Below are 20,342 nucleotides of genomic sequence, written 5' to 3'. Positions count from 1 at the left end.
TCAAAACCACAGAAATCAACACCTGAGAATAGGTGGGTGTGGGGGGAAGATTTTGGGAGAATATTTGTGGCTAGAGAGTAGATCTTGACTTTTGGTTAGATACTGAAAAGGAGGATCCTTCCCCCTACTTTATGAACAAAAAAAATTCTTTAATGCTGTGCAAATACAATCCTCATCTAAATAATTACAAGTACTGCAGAAATGTCTCCGCCAAAACACTGTACAAATGCCAATTTAGCTGCAAAGAATAAAAAAAAAAAGAAAGAAAGAAAGAAAGAAAAAAAAATCCTCTATTACAGCTGTTCATGCATTCTTTATAAGAAGCGTTTATCCGTCCTATTGGCAATCCTGGATTATATCATTGCTAGGGTGTCCCTTGATAGATGATATATTAAAATTGTTGAGAATCACAAAAGAATAGAGTGAAGGTATAAAAATGTGGATCACGGGGATGGTCCTGTTGGATTGTGAGCTTCAATATCGACATGCCGAATACCCGGAACGAGCTCCTGGATCTCCTTTTCTAGCCTATCCACTTCACTTCCTAAAGCTGTAACAACTTCCTCACCTGTGATGAGAACCAAAGTTATTAGCATCTTGTAATTACAACTTAAACAAGTATGTATATTCCTCATTACAATGCATACCATAATTTGACATGATCTTGAGCAGTGCATTTTCATCCTTGTCCTTTGCCGCGTCACGAAACTGTCCCATCAAGTCCAAGTCAGCTATGCATGGTAACACATGCAGAGACAAAAAAGAGGGGGAGAAGGAAGAGGAAGGGAAGGGGGGGTGTTGCTTGCCCCAAAAGGTAGGCAGATAATTTCCACCATTAATCAACAAAAAATTACTTGGGTCAAGGAGCATCTGTTAATAGACAATATTCCTCATGACTAATCACTTGCAAATATGTCCAATAATGTTTATGTCAAAAGTTATGATGAAATCAAACTGATTCCAACAATGTTTACCCTCCATGATTAGACATGAACCTGAAACTGCAGCCAGGAACCTAATTAAGTGTACTAATAATCTCAATGCATGAATAATGATGATGAAGAGTGGTAATAATCATAGCATGCATTCCAATTCAAACCTGAAGAAGTTAGCTTGAATAATATGATTTGGCAAGATCAACTTATATCCACATTCGATTCATGCAAACATAAAGAAGATAGTCTAGGAATTACTATGGCAATGAATTTTACGGTAGCTTCTATCATACTTACAAACCCATTCAATGGAACTACAGATAAAGAAAAGTCAACAGATGATGAACAATCCCAGGTTAAGATGATTACCAGTCCAGCCCACTCTTCACGTCCAGTCCTACTTAGATAATTTTGCACTACCCTCACTCCATTGAAATCTGTCACATACCAGCAAGCCACCATCAAATTACATTGTTATCCCAATAATAATACCGTTACACCAGTTGAGAGATTCAAAATAAGTGGCCAGACAGATGGTAGGGCAAGAAAGAATGGATTGATTCAAAATTTCAAAAGAAAGAGCAGACCGAGATTAACTGCAATTCATGTGCTAGTCTATTGAAGTCCAGAAATAATTATGATACAAATATATTTATCCTATTTCATTTATTTCTTATCCAAAAAAGGTGAAGCACAATAGAAATGGATTTTTTTTTGGGCTATATAATAAGAGGAAAGAGAGTAGATGAAGCCAATTATGTGAAAGGCCCAAGCCCACCCCCAAACTCTAGCATAAGCAATGGGGGTGGGCTTGGGTTTAAACTTTTTTTTTATCAACTCGTCATCCAAGTCCATCATCTGACGTGGTGCACTGGGCAAGGGTTTAAACTTTTTCTTCTTGGAAAATGACTTATTTAGTCTCTAGGGTTTGCAGTTGTACCAAACCGATCCGTAAGGTATCAAAAATATCTCTTTTTTTTTGGCCAGTAATTTTTTGTTCCCAATGAAGAGTTGGGGAGGAAAGGAAGGGAAGAGAAGATTCGAACTAATGACATCCATTTCATGAGGCATGGTACTTAGCCGATTAAGCTACTCCATGGGGAAAAAGTATCAAAAATATCTTAAAGATCCTTACAATAAGTTATCTATTCAAAATGATTTGTGTCGTCAACTATTTGATAGAGAATAACGCTACACTTACTCCCACTTCTTTACACAATTTTTTCACCCATAAGTGACTTTTAAAACCACTATTGAATATGAGATGAATCTTTATTGGATTTTAATCCAATGGTAGTTTTAAAAGCTACCTATGGGTGTGAAAAAATTGTGTAAAGAAGTGGAAGTGTAGCATTACAGAAACCGTTAGATGCACACGTGGATCTACGTTACAACCAATTGTTAATTGACATGTGGGATGGATTGGCTACGGACTCAATCTATTATAAAATTACATTTTTAACCCTAAATTTAAAAACAAAAAATAAAAAATTTTAAAGGGCCAGACTGCCCCTCATCTTTTGTGGTCAGTAAGGCAACAACTGTGGCCGTGGGCACTTCTCCAATGGTCGTGGTCAAGGATCATACTTTCCTCCTCTTCCTCTCGGTCTTTCTGTCAGCTGTGTGGGAAAATTGGCCATGTTGCTATCTGGTGTCTGTCAGCTGTGTGGGAAAATTGGCCATGTTGCTATCTGGTGCTACTACTGTTTTGATCAAAACTATCAAGATGAATCTCATGCCCAACCTTAGGCTCTTTACTCATCTCCCAGCCTGTCCACTAATGAGAATTGGTATCCTGACACTAGAGCCACACGCCATCTCACCAATGAGATGTCCAATCTCAACTTGGCTGCAGAAGAGTACTCTGGAACAAAGCACATCCGTGTAGGCAATGGGTTAGGTTTATCTATATCCCATATTGGTTCTGCAACTATTGCTCTTTCATGTCGTTAATACCTTCTTAGACAATTACTCAATGTTCCTGATATCTGTAAAACCCTGCTCTCCGTAAGCAAAGTTGCCTGGGATAATAGTGATTTCTTTGAGTTTCACTCATCTTTTTTTTTTTGTGATTAAGGACTATCAATCCGGGACTCCACTCCATTGCGGTCCACTTAACAATAGCCTTTACGAACTGCATCCTTCCACCTCTTCTCCACAAATAAGTCAAGCCCTTGTTGGTGAACGAACTATAGCTCATCATTGGCACAGGCGCCTTGGTCATCCAACTTTTCGCACCGTGCAGCATGTCCTCTCTAAGTTCAACCTTCTAGTCTACCCAAATAAAGAATGTGTCCCTTGTTTTGCATGTCAACTTGACAAAGGACACCAACTACCTTTTTCTTCTTAACTTCTAAAAGCTTGTAATGCTTTAGATTTAGTTTACTCATGTTTGGCGTCCTTCTCCTGTTATGTCTATTCATGGCAACAAATATTTGTCAATTGTATTGAATGCCTCTCAATGTGAGGGTTTCTCATATTATATAGAAATTGTCTAACTAATTACAAGCTGTATCTCAACGATTACAACAATCTAAGAGAACAAATAAGGCAACTAAAATCTACCTATTAATTACAAGATACTATAGCTATAATACAAAAATATGCCATAACTAGAGAGACTAATTATGGCTATATATATATATATATATATATAACTCAATATGCTTCGTACGTTCACGGTAAACAGGATTAGCAGCTATTTGAATGGCACTAGTATTATCAACATGAAGAGGAGTAAAATCAGATTGAGAAAAACCAAGCTCAGCTAGAAGCCCACGAAGCCAGACAATCTCAGAACAAGCAGCAGACATTGTCTGATATTCGGATTCAGTAGATGATTTAGAAATGCGAGCTTGTTTCTTAGTCTTCCAAGAAATCAAAGAATCACCAAGAAACATGCACCAACCTGTGACAAACCGCCGAGTATCAGGACATCCGGCCCAATCCGCATCACTATAAGCAACAAGGCGAAGAGGAGAGCTGGTTGGAAAGAACAACCCACAGCCAGATGACCCCCGAAGATAGCGAATGATACGGCGAACCGCAGCTAAATGAAGATGGCGTGGAGTTTGCATAAACTCGCTAACTTGCAGGATAGCGAAGGAAATATCAGGCCGAGTAATAGTCAAATAGTTCAAGTTGCCTACCAACTGTCGGAACACCATCGGATCAAAAAGAAGATCACCCTCCTCACTTCGATATTTCACATTAACCTCCATAGGGGTATCCACCGAAGAAGAATCCTGAAGACCAGCTAGACTAATCAAGTCCTGGGTGTATTTATGTTGATTTAAGAATATACCTGAAGAATCGCTGTGCACCTCCAACCCCAAAAAATACGTAAGCGGACAAAGGTCATTCATGTAAAAAGAAGCCTGAAGATTCTGCTTGAGATGACCAATCAAACTGGAGTCAGTGCCAGTAATGACAATATCATCCACATACACAGGTAAAAGAACGAGACCAGTCGGAGTCTTGCAAAGGAACAAAGAGGAGTCATATTGGCTTTGGACAAAGGAGAAGCGAAGCAGCGTAGACCTGAATTTTTCAAACCATGCTCGGGGAGCCTGTTTTAAGCCATAGAGAGACCGCTTTAACTTACACACAGCGGCAGATGGAGAAGAAAACAAACCCGGAGGAGGAGTCATATAAATATCCTCTTTGAGATCACCATGAAGAAAAGCATTTTTGACGTCCATCTAGTGAAGTGGCCAGCCTTGGGAGGCGGCAATAGAAATACCCGTACGCACTGTGGTCATCTTCGCTACCGATGCAAATGTCTCCTCATAGTCCACCCCATATTCTTGCTTGTTCCCAAGAGCAACTAATCGTGCCTTATACCGATCCAGAGTCCCATTACGGCAAAGCTTAATCGAGTAAACTCATTTACAACCGATGGCTTTAACATTAGAGGGGCAAGGAACCACGTCCCATGTATGATTGTCCTGGAGAGCCCAAAGTTCCTCATCCATCGCTTTCCACCAACATTCATATTTAACAGCCTTGGAAAAGCATGTAGGGATGGAAATAGAAGACAAAGTAGCATTAAAAGAAGTGTGGGAAGAACCATACCGATCAGGAGGGCGTGGTACTCGGGCAGATCGTCAAGGACTAGACTCGGGAACTGTCTCAGATGGAAGGTCAATCTGAGGAGAAGTTGTCGGAATAGTTTCAGATGAAGGGTCAGTCTCAGGAAGGGGCAAAGTCGGTAGACGTCGAGTATACACAATTCCAGGTTTGAACCGTTCAGGCAGAGTAGGCAATTCATCAAAACAAGGTAGAATACTAATCTCAGGTAATGACGCAACGTGTAGAAAAGAAACATTGATTCTCAAAGAAATCAACATTACGAGATATACAAAATTTGTTAGAACAAGGATCATAGCAAACATAACCTTTGTGAGACATACTATAACCCATAAACGCACATTTAACAAACTGAGCAGAAAGTTTGTGACGTTCATAAGGAGGTAAACGAACAAAACAATCACATCCAAAATTATGCAAATTAAGATAGCTAGGATGTTGATGATGCAATCGATAATAAGGAGAATCAAAATTCAAGACCTGAGAGGGCAGTCTATTAATTAAGTAAACTGCAGTAGATAATGCCTCAACCTAGAATTTAGGAGGAACAAAGGACTCAAGCAATAAGGTGTGAACAATGTCCAAGGGATGTCGGTTCTTTCGTTCCACCACCCCATTTTGCTGAGGAGTATAAGGACACGAGCACTGAGAGATAATTCCTTTGTGGTGTAAGAAATCATGAAACTCGTGAGACATGTATTCTCCACCAGAATCAGACCTCAAAATCTTAATACCTGTAGAAAATTGGTTCACAATATATGCTACAAAGGTCTGAAAAACAGACAGGACCTCAGATTTGGCCCGAAGAAAATAGACCCACGTATACCGACTGAAATCATCTATGAATGTCATAAAATATTTATATCGAGCATGAGAAATTACAGGAGAAATGCCCCATACACCACTATGCACAATATCAAAGCATTTTGCAGCACAACTACCATGAGAAGAAAACGAAAGAGTCTTACTCTTACCAAGTTTGCATATAGAATAGTCAAATGACAAATTTTTAGAAACACGTTCTTTATTGCCTAACAAACCAGAATTTAACATAAGAGACAGAATAACAGAGTTCGGATGACCCAAACGTTTGTGTCATACTTCGTTCGGAGTGTTAATTGTCGTACAAGCCAAAGATAAACAACTAGGAATTGAAAAGTGTAGTGGAAATAGTCTGCCAACTTTAGGCCCCTTTGCGAGTATCTTCCTCGACACCTGATTCTACACAAGACAACCATCACGAGAGAAATGGACATCATAGTTTTTTTCAACTAACTGGCCAACTGAAATAAGACTATTAGAAAGTCCAGGAGATACATAAACATCTTTGAATGAAGAATTGGTATCTCCTATTTCATTAATAGCTAAATGACTCCCATTAGTTACTTGAATATGGGATGAACCATGATATGGATGAACATTGCAAAGAGTATCAGACGATCTGGTCATACGATTAGATTCAGTAGAATCAATAAGCCAAGATTTAGACAAACTAGTACCATTACCTTGGAGCCCTAAGGTGGAAAGGGCTGACATAATCATCTGCTGGACCATTTCAGGAGTAAGAATAGCTGATCTAGCCGCAGAAGAAGAAGCTGAGGACATTACTAGAGCAGAAGAGGTGTTCACTGCAGCCTGATAGGCGGTAGCTTGACGATTCTGAGGTTGAGTAGGACATTCTCTAATAAAGTGGCCCGGTTTCTTACAATAGTTGCAAGATTTCTTTGCACAGTTGGCGGCAATATGACCATACTCCTTGCAGCTAAAACACTGGACCTTGTGCATATCCTTACCCTTCCCTTTCCCATAGGCTGCATAGGCTACTGGATTCGGGTTGGAATCTTGCTGGAACGTAGCCTGTGTGAAAAGACGCTGCTCCTCGCGAAGTAATTCTCTAAAACAAACACCTAAAGATGGAGAAGGATCCTGGTTCATTAAATTTGAGCGAGTAACCTCAAATTTAGGGCGCAATTTCATTAACCAAAATTGAATATCAGACTATAGAAATGCAAAACGCTATCCAATTCCTCCATTTTTCCCCAAACCCACTTCGTTGCAATACGAATAGCAAAAACTCCCAATTCACATGATCATACGCCTTTTCTAAGTCCAATTTACATAACAAACCGGATATTCTAGATCTAAGCCTGCTATAAATGCATTCATTGGCTTATCAAAATCGAATCTAGAATCTGTCTCCCCTTAATATACACATTTGACTTCGATATTATCTTCAATAACACATTTTTCAACCGATTTACTAGCACTTTAGAAATCAATTTGTACACAATTCCCACCAAACTAATAGGTCGATAGTCCTTTAACTCCTCTGCCCCTGCTTTTTTTGGAATAAGTGCGATGAATGTGGCATGTAGACTTTTCTGAAACCTCCCCTTGCTGTGGAAATCTTTGAAAACAGCCATTATATCTTCTTTAATCACTTCCCAACATGTTTGCACAAAACCCAATGAAAAGCCATCAGGCCCGGTGATTTGTCTCCTTGTAGCTCCTTAACTACCTCTATCACCTCATTTTCTTCGAAGTCCCTTTCTAACCACAAAACCTCCTCACTTCCAATAGACTGAAAGGATAAACCATCCAGTGTCGGCCTCCTACTATAGCTTTCAGTAAACAATTGGGTATAGAATTGAACAATGTGTGCCTTGATGTCAGTGGCCTCCAAAGATAAAGAACCGTTGATAATTAAAGACTCAATGACATTGTTTCTTTTGTTTGAGTTTGCCACCCTATGAAAAAATTTGGTATTCTTATCCCCCTCCCTTAACCATAGAGCTCGAGATATCTGCCACTAGCTTATCTCCTCACACAACAACAATCTCTCTAACTCCAAAAATAACTCATCTTTGCTACTCATTTCCTCCTCGTTCAACCATCAGGCTTCCCCACTGATATCAAGCTCCCTGATATCATCCAGTAACATCATCTTCCTTTTCACGACATGCCCAAAAACCTCATTATTCCATTGTCACAGATCAACTTTCAAAGCTTTTAGTTTGCATGCTAGCACATAGCTGGAACTCCCATTAAATTGATAGGATTGCCACTAGATTTTCACCTGATCCACAAACCCCTCAAATTTGAACCACATATTCTCAAACTTGAAGTATCCTCCTCTTCTTTTCCTTTCTCCATCATCAAGTAAGATAGGAGAGTGATCCGACAAGAGACAAGGGAGTCTTCATTGAACCACATCAGGAAACTTCTCTTCCCATTCAGGAGATAATAAAAATCTGTCAATTCTAGACCAGCTATTGTTATTTGACCAAGTGTATTGCCCACCAACCAAAGGGACGTCCATCAGGCCTTGATCAAAAATGAAACTAGAGAATTCTGCCATAGGCGTGGCATATCGCGTAGCACTTACCCTTTCACTCGGATATCTAATGGCATTAAAGTCTCCACCAATGCACCAAGGCACTTCCCACCAACTCATGATGCCGACAAATTCATCCCACAATAGTTGCCTATCATTATCATTATTAGGACCATACACACCTGCGAATGCCCATTCAAAGTTATCACTGACACTTTGAAAAAAACACGCAATGATAAAACGCCCCACACAAACCTCCAACTTTTCCACCACCCTTCTATCCCACATAAGCAAAATATCTCCGGAAGCTCCTTGTGACCCTAAATAACACCAATCCATATGAGAGCAACCCCACAAGCTCCTTGCTATCTCCCTAGGAACATGCTACAATTTAGTTTCTTGTAAGCACACAATATCCACTTTCCACTCCCCTATAAGGCCCTTAATCTTCATTCGTTTTTCCTCCAAATTCAGCCCCCTTACAATCCAAGATAAAATTTTTGGCTTCATTAAACAACTGTTGAGCCCCACCCTTTTCCATTGACCATGGTTGTAGTCCCTTTCTTGCCATCATAATTAATAGAACATGACAAATGTTGCAACTCTCGTTTACCTTTGAAGTTTGTTGGTGTAGGTTCCACTACTATGCCAGCCACCGGAGGACTTGTTTTGTTCGTTCGATCAGCTTCAATTGCTCTAAACAACGCCATCATTTCTTCCTTGTGCCCTTCAAGTGACAACCCAACTACATGGCAAAAACCTTTCACTCTTTTCACAACCCATTCACAAGCCTCTTTCTTATTCACCTCATCAACCTCCAACATGTTCCCGATTTGTACCATCAGAGGCTCACAATCCACCACTTTCATCACAAAAATGTATCAATTCCATGCTAGTGAGCTTCTTGTCTTTAGGAACAGAGTTACCAGTGACAGAATTTGTGTTGTGATCACACACATCTTCAGTTTGCTGACCATCCACACAGCAGCTCCCCCATTTAAATCCATTGCATCAGCATATTTATTGTTTTCCCCTTCGACAAACAGCACTGACCGGTTTAAGACAATTGGCTCACTGTCCATTGGAGTCCACCAACGCCTTGACGGAACCAGTGTTGCCTCTGTTCGCTTTAGCCCCTTACCCAAACAGATGCTCTCCTATGCAGCCTCCTTCGCAGCTTGCTTAATCTGGTCTTTGTCCTCCTCTGTTACTGTTCTGCCCAAGCTTGGAATCTCCTTCACCTCCAAGCTACCGACATCCACCGCACTGATCCATTGAGCTCCCTCATTCATCTCCCTTGTCTACCCAATAATCTGGTCGGCCTTGTCTGAACCCGCAAGGGTGACTAGGTGACTGGCCGGCTTTGAGAGAAAATGCCCACTGCTTCTGACCACAACCACAACTAGCAGCGGTGGCTCCCCCTCGCCACCCTTCAGAGATTGCCCACAGGCCAAATCAGCCTTGTCTGCCTCATCTGGTTGAGTGGGGCAACTTAGTGGCCCTGTCTGCCTTATCGGTAACATCTTCTGACTATCGGCCGGGTCAACGTTGCGAGATAGGTCACTACTCTTTCGAGAATGCCCACTAGCCATATCGGCCTTGTCTGCCTTGATTGGTTGAGCGAAGTAGCTTTGCGACCCTGTCATTCTTATCAGCAATAGCTTCTTTCCACTGGCTGGAGAGGTGTTGCCGAACATGGCTAACGTGTTGCTTGCTAGGACTTTAGTGGTTTTCAAACGCCAACGTGGCTTTGACTTCAGTGGTTTCCTTCGAAAATAAGTCTTCTTGACCATAGGTTTGGGCTGATCTTCATTCTGCCTGTTGGTCTTTCATTTTGTTGTTCTCTAGGCCCATTTCCTGTCCTGCCCAAGAAGATATCCCGCCCACTTCAATCTTCTCAGACAGCTGTTTATTTCCTCCTTAAATCCAATCAGCATATTTTGAATTGCCATAATATTACCTTCCATTATAGCTGCGAAAATATCTTCCCATTATTTCCAATGTCCATGAGCGCGATTCCAGTCAGCTTGTCTTCAGCACTTTCCTAAATGGGCGTCTCCTTGCCCATCCCAACACCATGGTCACCGGCATGCTGAGCGCCGCCCAGTAAATTTTGTGTTTGTGTGATGGCCAGTGCTGGAATCCTCTGCTTAGCCTCCATCCCCTTACACATCACCACATCTGCGTAAGAGACCTTTCCATGGATTCCTTGCGCCCCTTTTACTACGTTCCCACATGTGTCTCTACCGGAGCCTTACCCGCTTGCGTTCCTTCTTATCGTTGTTTTTCATAATGCTGTTTCAGCCATAGTAACTGCAAACGACATTCCTTCCGGCCCATTCCTTCATCTCCCTCCAGTATGATAACAAAGCTTCTCCTTCCACCCTCGCCATATTCTGATTGCTCCATGAAATTCCCATAGTTATTACTTCGCCTCTATAACACGAATACGGTGTTACCGAACCGGAAGGTCCTCCATTTCTCCTTTGTCTTCTCGTTAGGTGACATTAAGTCCCATGACATTAAGAACTAGAACGCTGTCGGCCATGCCATCATCACCGACCGAGAAACACGTTTACTTTTTTCCGCCAAACGAACACCCCCTCGCACTTCTGACCTGAATTCAAAGGACTTTTTTCTAAGTTAAAAAAACCCTATGTACCACATTTTCCTTATCGGACGACTAATACCTGCCACTAGATGGGCAAGGGAACCACTCTTGTAATAAAGTATACCACACATCGGAGTAAGGTTCCTTGAAGAGTGGCTTTCTTCGCTTGGTCAGTTGCTTTAGGGAGGATTCTCACTATGCATGTTGAAGTGAGAAATGGCTCTCTAGTGATGTCATCTCTAGTCGTCACCGGAAGCAAGTTGTAACCGGAAGTAGTTGTGTTTGTTCTTCTGTTTTAGGCACTAGTATTAACGATGGGTTACTTCGGTTTTTTCTACGTGGATTCTAAATCGCTTGACATTTGTTCTGACGTGAACGGAGGCATTCAAATAGCTGAACGAAGTAAAGGGGTCTCAAGATCAGTGATCATGGCGTGGCCGACCGTGCTTTGGCTAGTGAATGCATGGGATTTTCTGACCACAGGAGAAACAGTGCATGAGAATTGGAGGACGTTTCACTTCGTCAGCTTTGCATATGCGGTGCAGAGAAGAAACAATTCTTATGGAAATTTTTTGAAGTTGTCTGAATATGGAGGTAAAGGGCGAAGAAGTTTTGTGATTATCACCGAGGGTAGTGACGAAAAGGCTGGGTGGTATGCATGGTTCAATTACGCTGTTAGAAAACGTATTTCAAATAGCAATGCCCAGTCATTCTACCGGTTGGACGGCAGCCAGAGAAGCTACTGGTAGGGCAGCAGGGGGAGGTGCCAATGGGGAAGGTACTGTTGGGTTCACAGGGGGCACAGAACCGGGAATCATATGCAGAGGTGGTGATGGGGAAGAGAACCAACGAAGTGGGTAAGATTCCAGCCATTGTTATGGAGGAAAATTCTTCTCACGTGGCTGGAGAACTCACCACCGGTAATCAGGCTGCCGGCGAACAAGAGACAAGGCTTATTCTAGAAAGTGCGAAGGACAAGGCGTCATTGTTTACTCCTGGTGATCGTGCCATACCAAATATAGTTCCCCACCATAACAAATATAGAGATGCAGTCTGCTCACGCTTGGGAAGAAAATATTCAGCCGTTGAAAGAGATACTAATATCCTTAAAGAGGGAGATGGACAGCTGTATGCACAAAATTGAGATGGGCTGAAGAACTTGGGGGGAAAGCATGCAGATGGACTTTGTTACAAACGAAAAGGTGGGCTCAGAGATACCTGATACCTGTGTATAATAAGGAGGATGGGCTAAATCAAATTCAGCCCAAACTGGACCAAGTGGAAAATAGAGCCCAATCCATACATCGGTTCGAGCAAACTTATCGCAGTAGGAGTGCACCCAAGAGACTGTTCCGCTGGCGTGTAAAAAAAGTTGACCGGGAAAATCAATTGACACTAGAGAAGTTGCTGTAGAGCAGCCAGAGCAGACCGCCAGAACTAAAACAATGAGCCATACCAAGCCGCCCAGACAATATTTGCAGAGAGGAGGATCGGCGATGGTCTTTTGCAGCTCTTAGCGAAGGAACAACTAATGCCGGAGAAGCTGTCGGAGAGCAGCCAGAGCAGGCTGCAGGAACTGAAACTTGGCTTAAATGGGCCAGACCAAGTCGCCCAGACAATTTGTGCAAAGAGGAGGACTGGCGATGGTCTTCTGCAAACAGTAGCGGAGGACAAGGTGAGCTCGATGGCGCTGGATAGCTGTCGGCGGTGAGTACGAGGAGCCAACGTCAATGTCGGCAGGTCCCATAACCAGCCCAGATGATTTAGACAAAGCCAACCAGGACATTGGGCAAACGGAAGATCACAAGAATGGAAACCTATGGATTGTCGAGGTCGCCAATGGTAGCCCGGAGATGGAGGAAAAGTCAGGCTTGGGAAAAACAGTGACAGAATTGGTCGATGAGCAGTTGGGCAAGAAATTGCGAGGAAGGCTACATAGGGGAGCGGTGCACTGAACTGGACACTAACGGACGTTGGGATAGTGGTTGTTTTGTGCTGCAACCTGGAAGTGAGAACAAGGGGGAAAACCTGACAGGGGTAGCTCTGAAGCCTACAAAGTGTTGGACCCCAATGGACAGCGAGCCAATTGTTTTAGCACGGTCAATATTTTTGCTGAAGGGGAAAACATCCAACAAGATGATGAAATAGATGCAAACAGGGGGAACTTCTATGTGACTAATAAGCAAACAGACCCAAGAACACATTTCGTAAAAAGTAATTTGTCCAACCTCCCTACGTATTTCTTGTCTTTATTTCCTATTCCTGTGAGTATGGCGAATAGATTGGAGAAGCTACAAAGAGATTTCCTGTGGGGTGGTCTAAATGAGGAGACTAAGTTCCATTTAGTGAAATGGGCTCAAATTTGCTCTCACATTCAAAATGGTGGTTTAGGAATTCGAAACTTGTGCACTTTCAATCTCGCTTAATTGGGTAAATGGTTATGGCGATATGCAACGGAAAGGGAAGCGTATTGGAGGTTGGTTATAGAAGTCAAGCATGGGTGCATGAACGGTGGATGGTGTACCAAGGTGGTGGAGGGCCCTTATGGAGTTGGGGTGTGGAAACATATTCGAAGAGGGTTTCTCGAGATTTATTAGCTTTGGAGTAGGAGATGGCTCCCACATTAAATTTTGGCACGATATTTGGTGCGGGGATCAATCCGTAAAGGAAGCTTTTCTTGCATTCTTCCGAATTGCGAGTAATAAGGAGGCATGGGTTAGGGTTCATATGCAGCTAGCCAATGGTGTTATATAGTGGAATGTTCCTTTTTCACGGGCGGTCTAGGATTGGGAGGTAGAGGTTGATGGCCTTTTTTGGAAAGTTATATGCTTTCCATAATCACATGGGGGTGTCGGATTGCATGCGGTGGACTCCTAAACGACATATCTTTGAGGTCAAGTCTTTTTTACGTATGCTTTCATCTTCGGGGACAGATGTGGCTTCCTCTTTCCCGTGGAGGAGTATATGGAAAGTTAAAGTTCCATTGAGAATTAGTTTCTTTGTGTGGATGGCAACTCTTGAAAAAATTTTGACCTTAAATAATTTGCATAAAAGAGGTATCATTGTGGTGGGATGGTGTTGTATGTGCAAACATAGTGGCGAGTCTATAAACCATCTTTCTCCTTCACTATGAAGTGGCCCGAGCTTTATGGAGTATGGTTTTCTCTCTTTTTTTGCTGTTACATGGGTCATGCCTGGAGGAGTCGTAGAATTGTTAGCCTGTTGGCGCGGTCAGCGAGGCAATATTTCAGCTAAGGAGGTATGACGAATTGCACCACTGTGCATAATGTGGATTATTTGGAGAGCGGAATGGAAGATGTTTTGAAGATCAAGAAAGGTCAATGGAAGAGCTCAAAAAGTTGTTTATTCAAACTATGTTCCATTGGGCCGACACTTTTAGTGTGCCTCAATTTTCCACTATCTCAATTTTTATCTTTATGTTCCTCTTTCTGCTTTTAGTGGGGACTTTCTTTGTATACTTCCTATGTACTAGAGTTATGTCACTCTGTGCTTTTCAATGAATCACTTATTTATCAAAAAAACATAAAAAAAAATAAAGTATACCACAAAAGAGTTACTGGTCCATTATATTGGTTTTCCGATATATATATATATATATATATATATATATATATATATATATAGTTGAATAGTGAGAAGAAGGTGATATGCTTTGCCTCTCATTTTACAAACCCTAGAATTAATGGAAATCAACCAAGTAACCAACACACTATGCTCCTTAACTATGATATTCAATTATATATACATGTCACCATGTCCACAAAGTATTGATTTTTTTTGATAAGTTGTCCACAACCTATTGATTACATCACCAATGTGATGATATCAACAAACATCAACCTTTTAACACGCCAGACACCTCAACAATATGAATATTGGAAACATTGGTGAAGATAACAAAATGCAGGAGGAGATGGAAGAGGTAAGAGGCTTAGCCCAGGAGGAGAAGGTTCGAAAGGCGGATATGGTGAAAGATTTGGAGAACACCTTGTTGTGTGAAGAAATTCATTGGCGCCAAAAATCGAGAGCTTTGTGGCTCAAGGAGGGGGACCGCAATACTCGTTTCTTTCACAAGATGGCTAACTCTCATCGCAGGTTTAATCGTGTGGAAGTGCTTCGTATTAATGGCGTCCTATCCGATGATTCAGCTGAGGTAAAAGGTCACATTGTGAAGTATTATCAAAGCTTATACTCGGAACAAAGTACGTGGCGGCCTAGAATGGACAACCAGCCTTTTTTGCCCATTAATGAGGAGGATAATAGGTGGTTAGAAAGAGATTTTAAGGAAAAGGAAGTTTGGGAGGTGGTTAAAGGCATGGATGGTGATAAGGCTCCGGGTCCGGATGGCTTCTCCATGGCTTTTTTTCAAGCTTGTTGGGGTGTTGATAAACATGATGTTATGGCGGTTTTTGCCGAATTCCATCGTAGAAAACAGTTGGTGAAGAGCTTGAATGCAACTTTTATTTCCTTGATTCCAAAAAAGGCGGATGCGGTGGAGATGGACTTTCAGCCCATTAGCTTGGTGGGAGGGGTGTACAAAATTGTATCTACGGTTCTTGCCAACAGGCTGAGAACTGTGTTGGGTAAGATCATATCCTACTCTCAAAATGCTTTTATTGGGGGTCACCAAATCCTAGATTCGGTTCTTATTGCAAATGAATGTGTGGATAGTCGCATGAAGTCAAGGGTGCCAGGTGTTCTTTGTAAATTAGACTTGGAGAAGGCCTACGACCATGTGAATTGGGACTTTGTGTTGTATTTGCTGCATAGGTGTGGTTTTGGTGAGAGGTGGAGGGCGTGAATAGAGTGGTGTATTACGTCAGTAAGATTTTCCATTCTTGTGAATGGTTCTCCGGAAGGCTTCTTCAACAGCTCGAGGGGAATTCGGCAAGGGGACCCTCTTTTTCCGTTACTTTTTGTGCTTGTCGGTGTACTTTGGGGTGTCTTTACGCTTTCAATAAAACTGGCTTTTACTTATCAAAAAAAAAAAAAAAACCTTTTTGTGCTTGTTATGGAGGCATTGAGTAAGATGGTGAATGCGACGGTTGACCAAGGCTTTTTGACTGGATTCTCGGTGGGAAATAGGGTATTATCGGAGTTAGTGGTCTCTCACTCTTTATTTGCTGATGACACCTTGATTTTTGTGAAGCTTCTATCGAGCAAATCCGGTATGTGCGTCTCATTTTCTTATGTTTTGAAGTTGTTTCGGGTTTGAGAGTGAATCTTGGAAAGTCTAAAATTGTGGCTATTGGTGAGGTGGAGAACATAGGGGTTTTAGCTAATATCCTTGGGTGTAGCGTTGCCGATTTGCCTATGAAGTATTTGGGTCTCCCTCTTGGGGTGGCGTATAAGGATACGGTTATGTGGAATGATGTGATCGAAAAAATGGAGTGTCAAATGGCAGGTTAGAAGAGAATGTATCTCTCTAAAGGAGGTTGTTTAACTCTCATTAAGAGTACACTCTCTAATCTTCCGACTTACCTTTTGTCTCTGTTTCCGATTCCTATGAGTGTAGCTAAAAGACTTGAGAAAGTTCAAAGAGATTTCTTATGGGGAGGGATGGGAGACGAGCCTAAGCTACATCTTGTAAACTGGAATCAAGTCTGTCGTCCCCTTGGGTACGGTGGACTTGACATTCGTAAGTTGCATCAGTTTAATTAAGCTCTCCTGGGTAAATGGCTTTGGAGATATGCGAATGAGAGTGAGGCTCTGTGGTATAAGGTTATCAAAGCTAAATATGAAGACCAGAATGGTGGGTGGTGCACAAAGGAGGTTTCGGGTTCCCACGGTGTGGGCTTATGGAAGCACATTCGTCAAGGTCGGAATTTTTTGGCCAAAGGTATTTGTTTTGAGGTGGGGGTGGGTTCGAAAGTTCGTTTTTGGCATGATATTTGGTGCGGGGACTCCTCTTTGAAGCATGCTTTCCCGTCCTTGTTTAGCATCGCCAGACATAAAGAAGCTTGGATGAAGGATAACTTTATTTGGAGGAATGGGGTTGTCCAGTGGAATGTCATTTTTGTGCGACTCGTACAGGATTGGGAGATGGATTTGATTTCTTCTTTCTTAGATCGGTTGTACTCTTGCAAGATATCCACAGGTTCTGTAGATCGTATTCGATGGTCATCGTCTAAGAAAGGCAAGTTCGAGGTTAAGTCTCTCTTCAAGGCCTTGTCCAAATTTGACAATGAGGTGTTTCCTTGGAAGAGCATTTGGCGTACTAAGGTGCCTTTGCAAGTGGCTTTTTTCGGGTGGACCGCGGCCTTAGGCAAAATTTTGACTCACAACACCCTGCGGAAGAGGAACCTAGTGGTAGTGGAGTGGTGTTGTATGTGCAAGAAGAATGGAGAGTCAGTCGATCATCTTCTTCTCCATTGCGGGATCGCAAGTGTTCTTTGGCATACTATTTTTGATCAGTTTGGGTTGCATTGGGTCATGCCTTGAGGTGAGGGGCTTGTTCGATTGCTGGTGGTCGGGAGGCCGTTCTCGAAGCGCAGTAGTGTGGAAGATGATCCCTCTGTGTCTTATGTGGTGTATTTGGAATGAAATGAATGCTAGATGCTTTGAGAACTCCAGTAGGACTATAGAAGAATTGACTCATTTTTTCTTCTTTACTTTGTATTCCTGGACGGCCGCTTGGCTAGCTCCTATAGGGATTAGTTTCTCTGATTTCCTTTCTCATTTTTCTCCCTCTTAGGCGCTCTCTTTTATACTTCCCGTGTATTTGGGTTCCGCCCCTCTGCGCTTTTTATGTCATAATTACTTATCCAAAAAAAAAATAACAAAATGCAGATTAAAGAGCAAAACGTTAAAACTTAGGAAGGGATAGGATATGGCAGGATAGTCACCTATTTCAGCCTTAAATCTAAAGAATCCAGGCCCAATAACCTCACTTTTGCAATCATATAGAGCATCTACAACCTACAAGAAAAACTTCATTTTTCAAACCCATGAAACACAAACATAACCAAGTGATTTAAGTAAAATCATTAGTAAAGAGATACCGGGTCGTTTCTCAGGAAATGCAAAACCTTCTCCATGTCATGGTCTTCCATCGCTCTACCGATTAAAGCATGTCGATTCCTCTGGATGAGGAAGATAGCCACCTGCAAGGTAAGCTCAGTTCAATTACACTAACGTTTAAACCAATTACATAATTGTGACACTTTTTTTTTTTTAATATAAGTAATCGAGATCATAAAAAACGTAATGCACCCCAGGTACACAGGAAGTATACATGAAAAAACATTCAACTAAAAGTAGAAAAGAGAGCAAGGAAATCATGATAACTAATCACTAAAGGAAAAATAAAAGCTGGTGTCCAAGTATACAAAGTATAAAAAATAACGACTTGAGCTCCTTCAAAGTCCTCTCACTGTCCTCGAAAGGCATAAAGGCACCATCTCTCAATTAGGTGTTGTCATCATGGTTGACAATTGTTGTATGTGTAAAAGGAACGGGGAGTCCGTTAACCATATTCTTCTCCATTGTGAGGTTGTCATTGCCTTATGGGATGTATTCTTCAGTCGATTTGGGTTGTATTGGAGTGGGTGTTGTTCTAATGAGCCTCTTGGGGCATATGGGGCGAGTCTATGAAAGAATATAATAGGAGGAGTTGGGGGAAGTTTTCTAGCCATACCAGATTTGAGGTGGGAACTAGCTCCAAGGTTAGTGTCCGGCATTATATGTGGTGTAGGGATATGGCTCTTAAGGTTGTGTTCTAAATTGTTTTCACTCTCTTCTATGGTGAATCGTTCTTGCTTTCTATCCAAGAACTAAATTTATGCATTTGTGAGTGAAACCAAGCATTTGACTTCCACTGCTTAATTAAATTTTGGCACGAGATCAAGGTAATTTTTTTTTTCTTTTACTTCACAAACAAGAAAGGGCCCTTTTGGGGTGGGGGTTGGGGGAGGAGGCTCAAACATTGGCCTTAAATTTTACACCCAATATCAACAAATTAACATATCTATAGCACTAACACTTGTATATATTAGCACCAACTTGGAACATAGTGGACAGCAGCAATTACACGCAAAGATTAGGCACGGTGGGGTGTGGATAAAACTTGTTGGATGCCTTCGAAGAGAAAGAATTTTGAGGTGAAGTCTTACTATCAGGTAAGGGTTAATTCGGCACTGAAGGATGGTCCTTGGAAGAGTAAAGCTCCTTCGAGAGTGGTTTTTTTTGTGTGGAGGGCGGTGCTCGGGAATATTTTAACATTGGACAATTTACGTAAGAAGAACATTATAGTGACTGAGTGATGTTATATGTGCAAGCATAGTGGTGAATCAATTGACCATTTATTATTGCATTGTGAGGTTGCTATGGAGGTATGGAACATGGTTTTTTAGATGTTTGGTGTTACGTGGGTGATGCCGGGTAGGATGAAGGCATTTTTGGGAAGTTGGAGAGGTCAAATGGGTAATCATACAATTATGCACATTTGGAGAATGGCTCCTCTGTGTGTAATGTGGATCTTATAGAGAGAAAGAAATGCACAGATTTTTGAAGACCGTCAACTTGGACTCATAGAGTTGAAGAAAACGGTGCTCCAAACGCTGTTCTCATGGAGTGCAACGTGACATTCGTCGCAAGCTTCAACGCTTGTGGAATTCTTAAACTTATGTGCTTCATTTTCAGCTTAAAAGCTTTTGTATACATGGGTTTTATTGTATACTTCTTGTGTACATGGGTACGCTTCTTATATTGATATTACCTATCAAGAAAGGGTAGAGCTTGAACAACCTTTCAACTAGAGGCTACATGTACCCAAAACCAATTCAAGCTAGTAGGTAAACAAAAATACCTAGGGCTTGAGGACAATAAGAAGTTATCCTCAAAAACATTATGCATAAATTTTGATGAGAAAGATACATCACATACCATTCCAAGTAGATTTCCAACAACTATTGAACCTATAGGGTCATAAATTGCATTCCCTGTGCTATTCACTGCAACCAACGATGCTCCGGCAATGACAAGACCAGTAACTGCAGCACCATCCTGCACATTTGAAATCATTAAGGAACATAATATAGTTTGAGCAATATATGTTATACAATACTTATTAAGAATAATATGATAGGTAGACTAATCACTGCAAATCATTTCTATTTTTTTAAACAATAGTTGCACCAAGGACAACATGTGCATATCAGCATAGACAGCTGAAGGATAACAAGAAGGTTGAAAACATGTTTGTGTGTGTGAGAGAGAAATGGGGTTTGAATAAAAATGTGATTCATATCTGTGTTGCGGGAACCTAAAGAAAAGCAAAGACATGCATGGGAGAAACATGATAGCAAATTCAAAATTCAACTAACTTGTTCCATTAAATGTACAATATACCATT

At 41.5% G+C, this 20,342-nt stretch overlaps 1 protein-coding gene across 1 annotated transcript in view; it reads right to left on the bottom strand.

Annotated features, from left to right (window-relative positions):
* Positions 1–284: 284 nt before the first annotated feature.
* Positions 285–20,342, bottom strand: part of LOC132186800 (Cation efflux family protein) — a 39,841-nt gene continuing 19,783 nt past the window's right edge. Inside the window, exons 8-13 of the mRNA XM_059600864.2 lie at positions 19,874–19,993; positions 17,992–18,093; positions 17,836–17,908; positions 1,305–1,372; positions 648–708; positions 285–568 (exon numbers count right to left, since the gene is read on the bottom strand). Coding sequence (XP_059456847.1) covers positions 444–568; positions 648–708; positions 1,305–1,372; positions 17,836–17,908; positions 17,992–18,093; positions 19,874–19,993 — 549 coding nt within the window. The 3' untranslated portion in view covers positions 285–443. The remainder of the gene's footprint in view (positions 569–647; positions 709–1,304; positions 1,373–17,835; positions 17,909–17,991; positions 18,094–19,873; positions 19,994–20,342) is intronic.

This window comes from Corylus avellana, chromosome 6 (genome assembly GCF_965113065.1).
Source record: "Corylus avellana chromosome 6, dhCorAvel1.hap1.2, whole genome shotgun sequence".
In the NCBI taxonomy this organism is placed as follows: Eukaryota; Viridiplantae; Streptophyta; class Magnoliopsida; order Fagales; family Betulaceae; genus Corylus; species Corylus avellana.
Note: the sequence above shows the minus strand (reverse complement) of the source record. Positions and strands in the feature narration are given on the sequence as shown.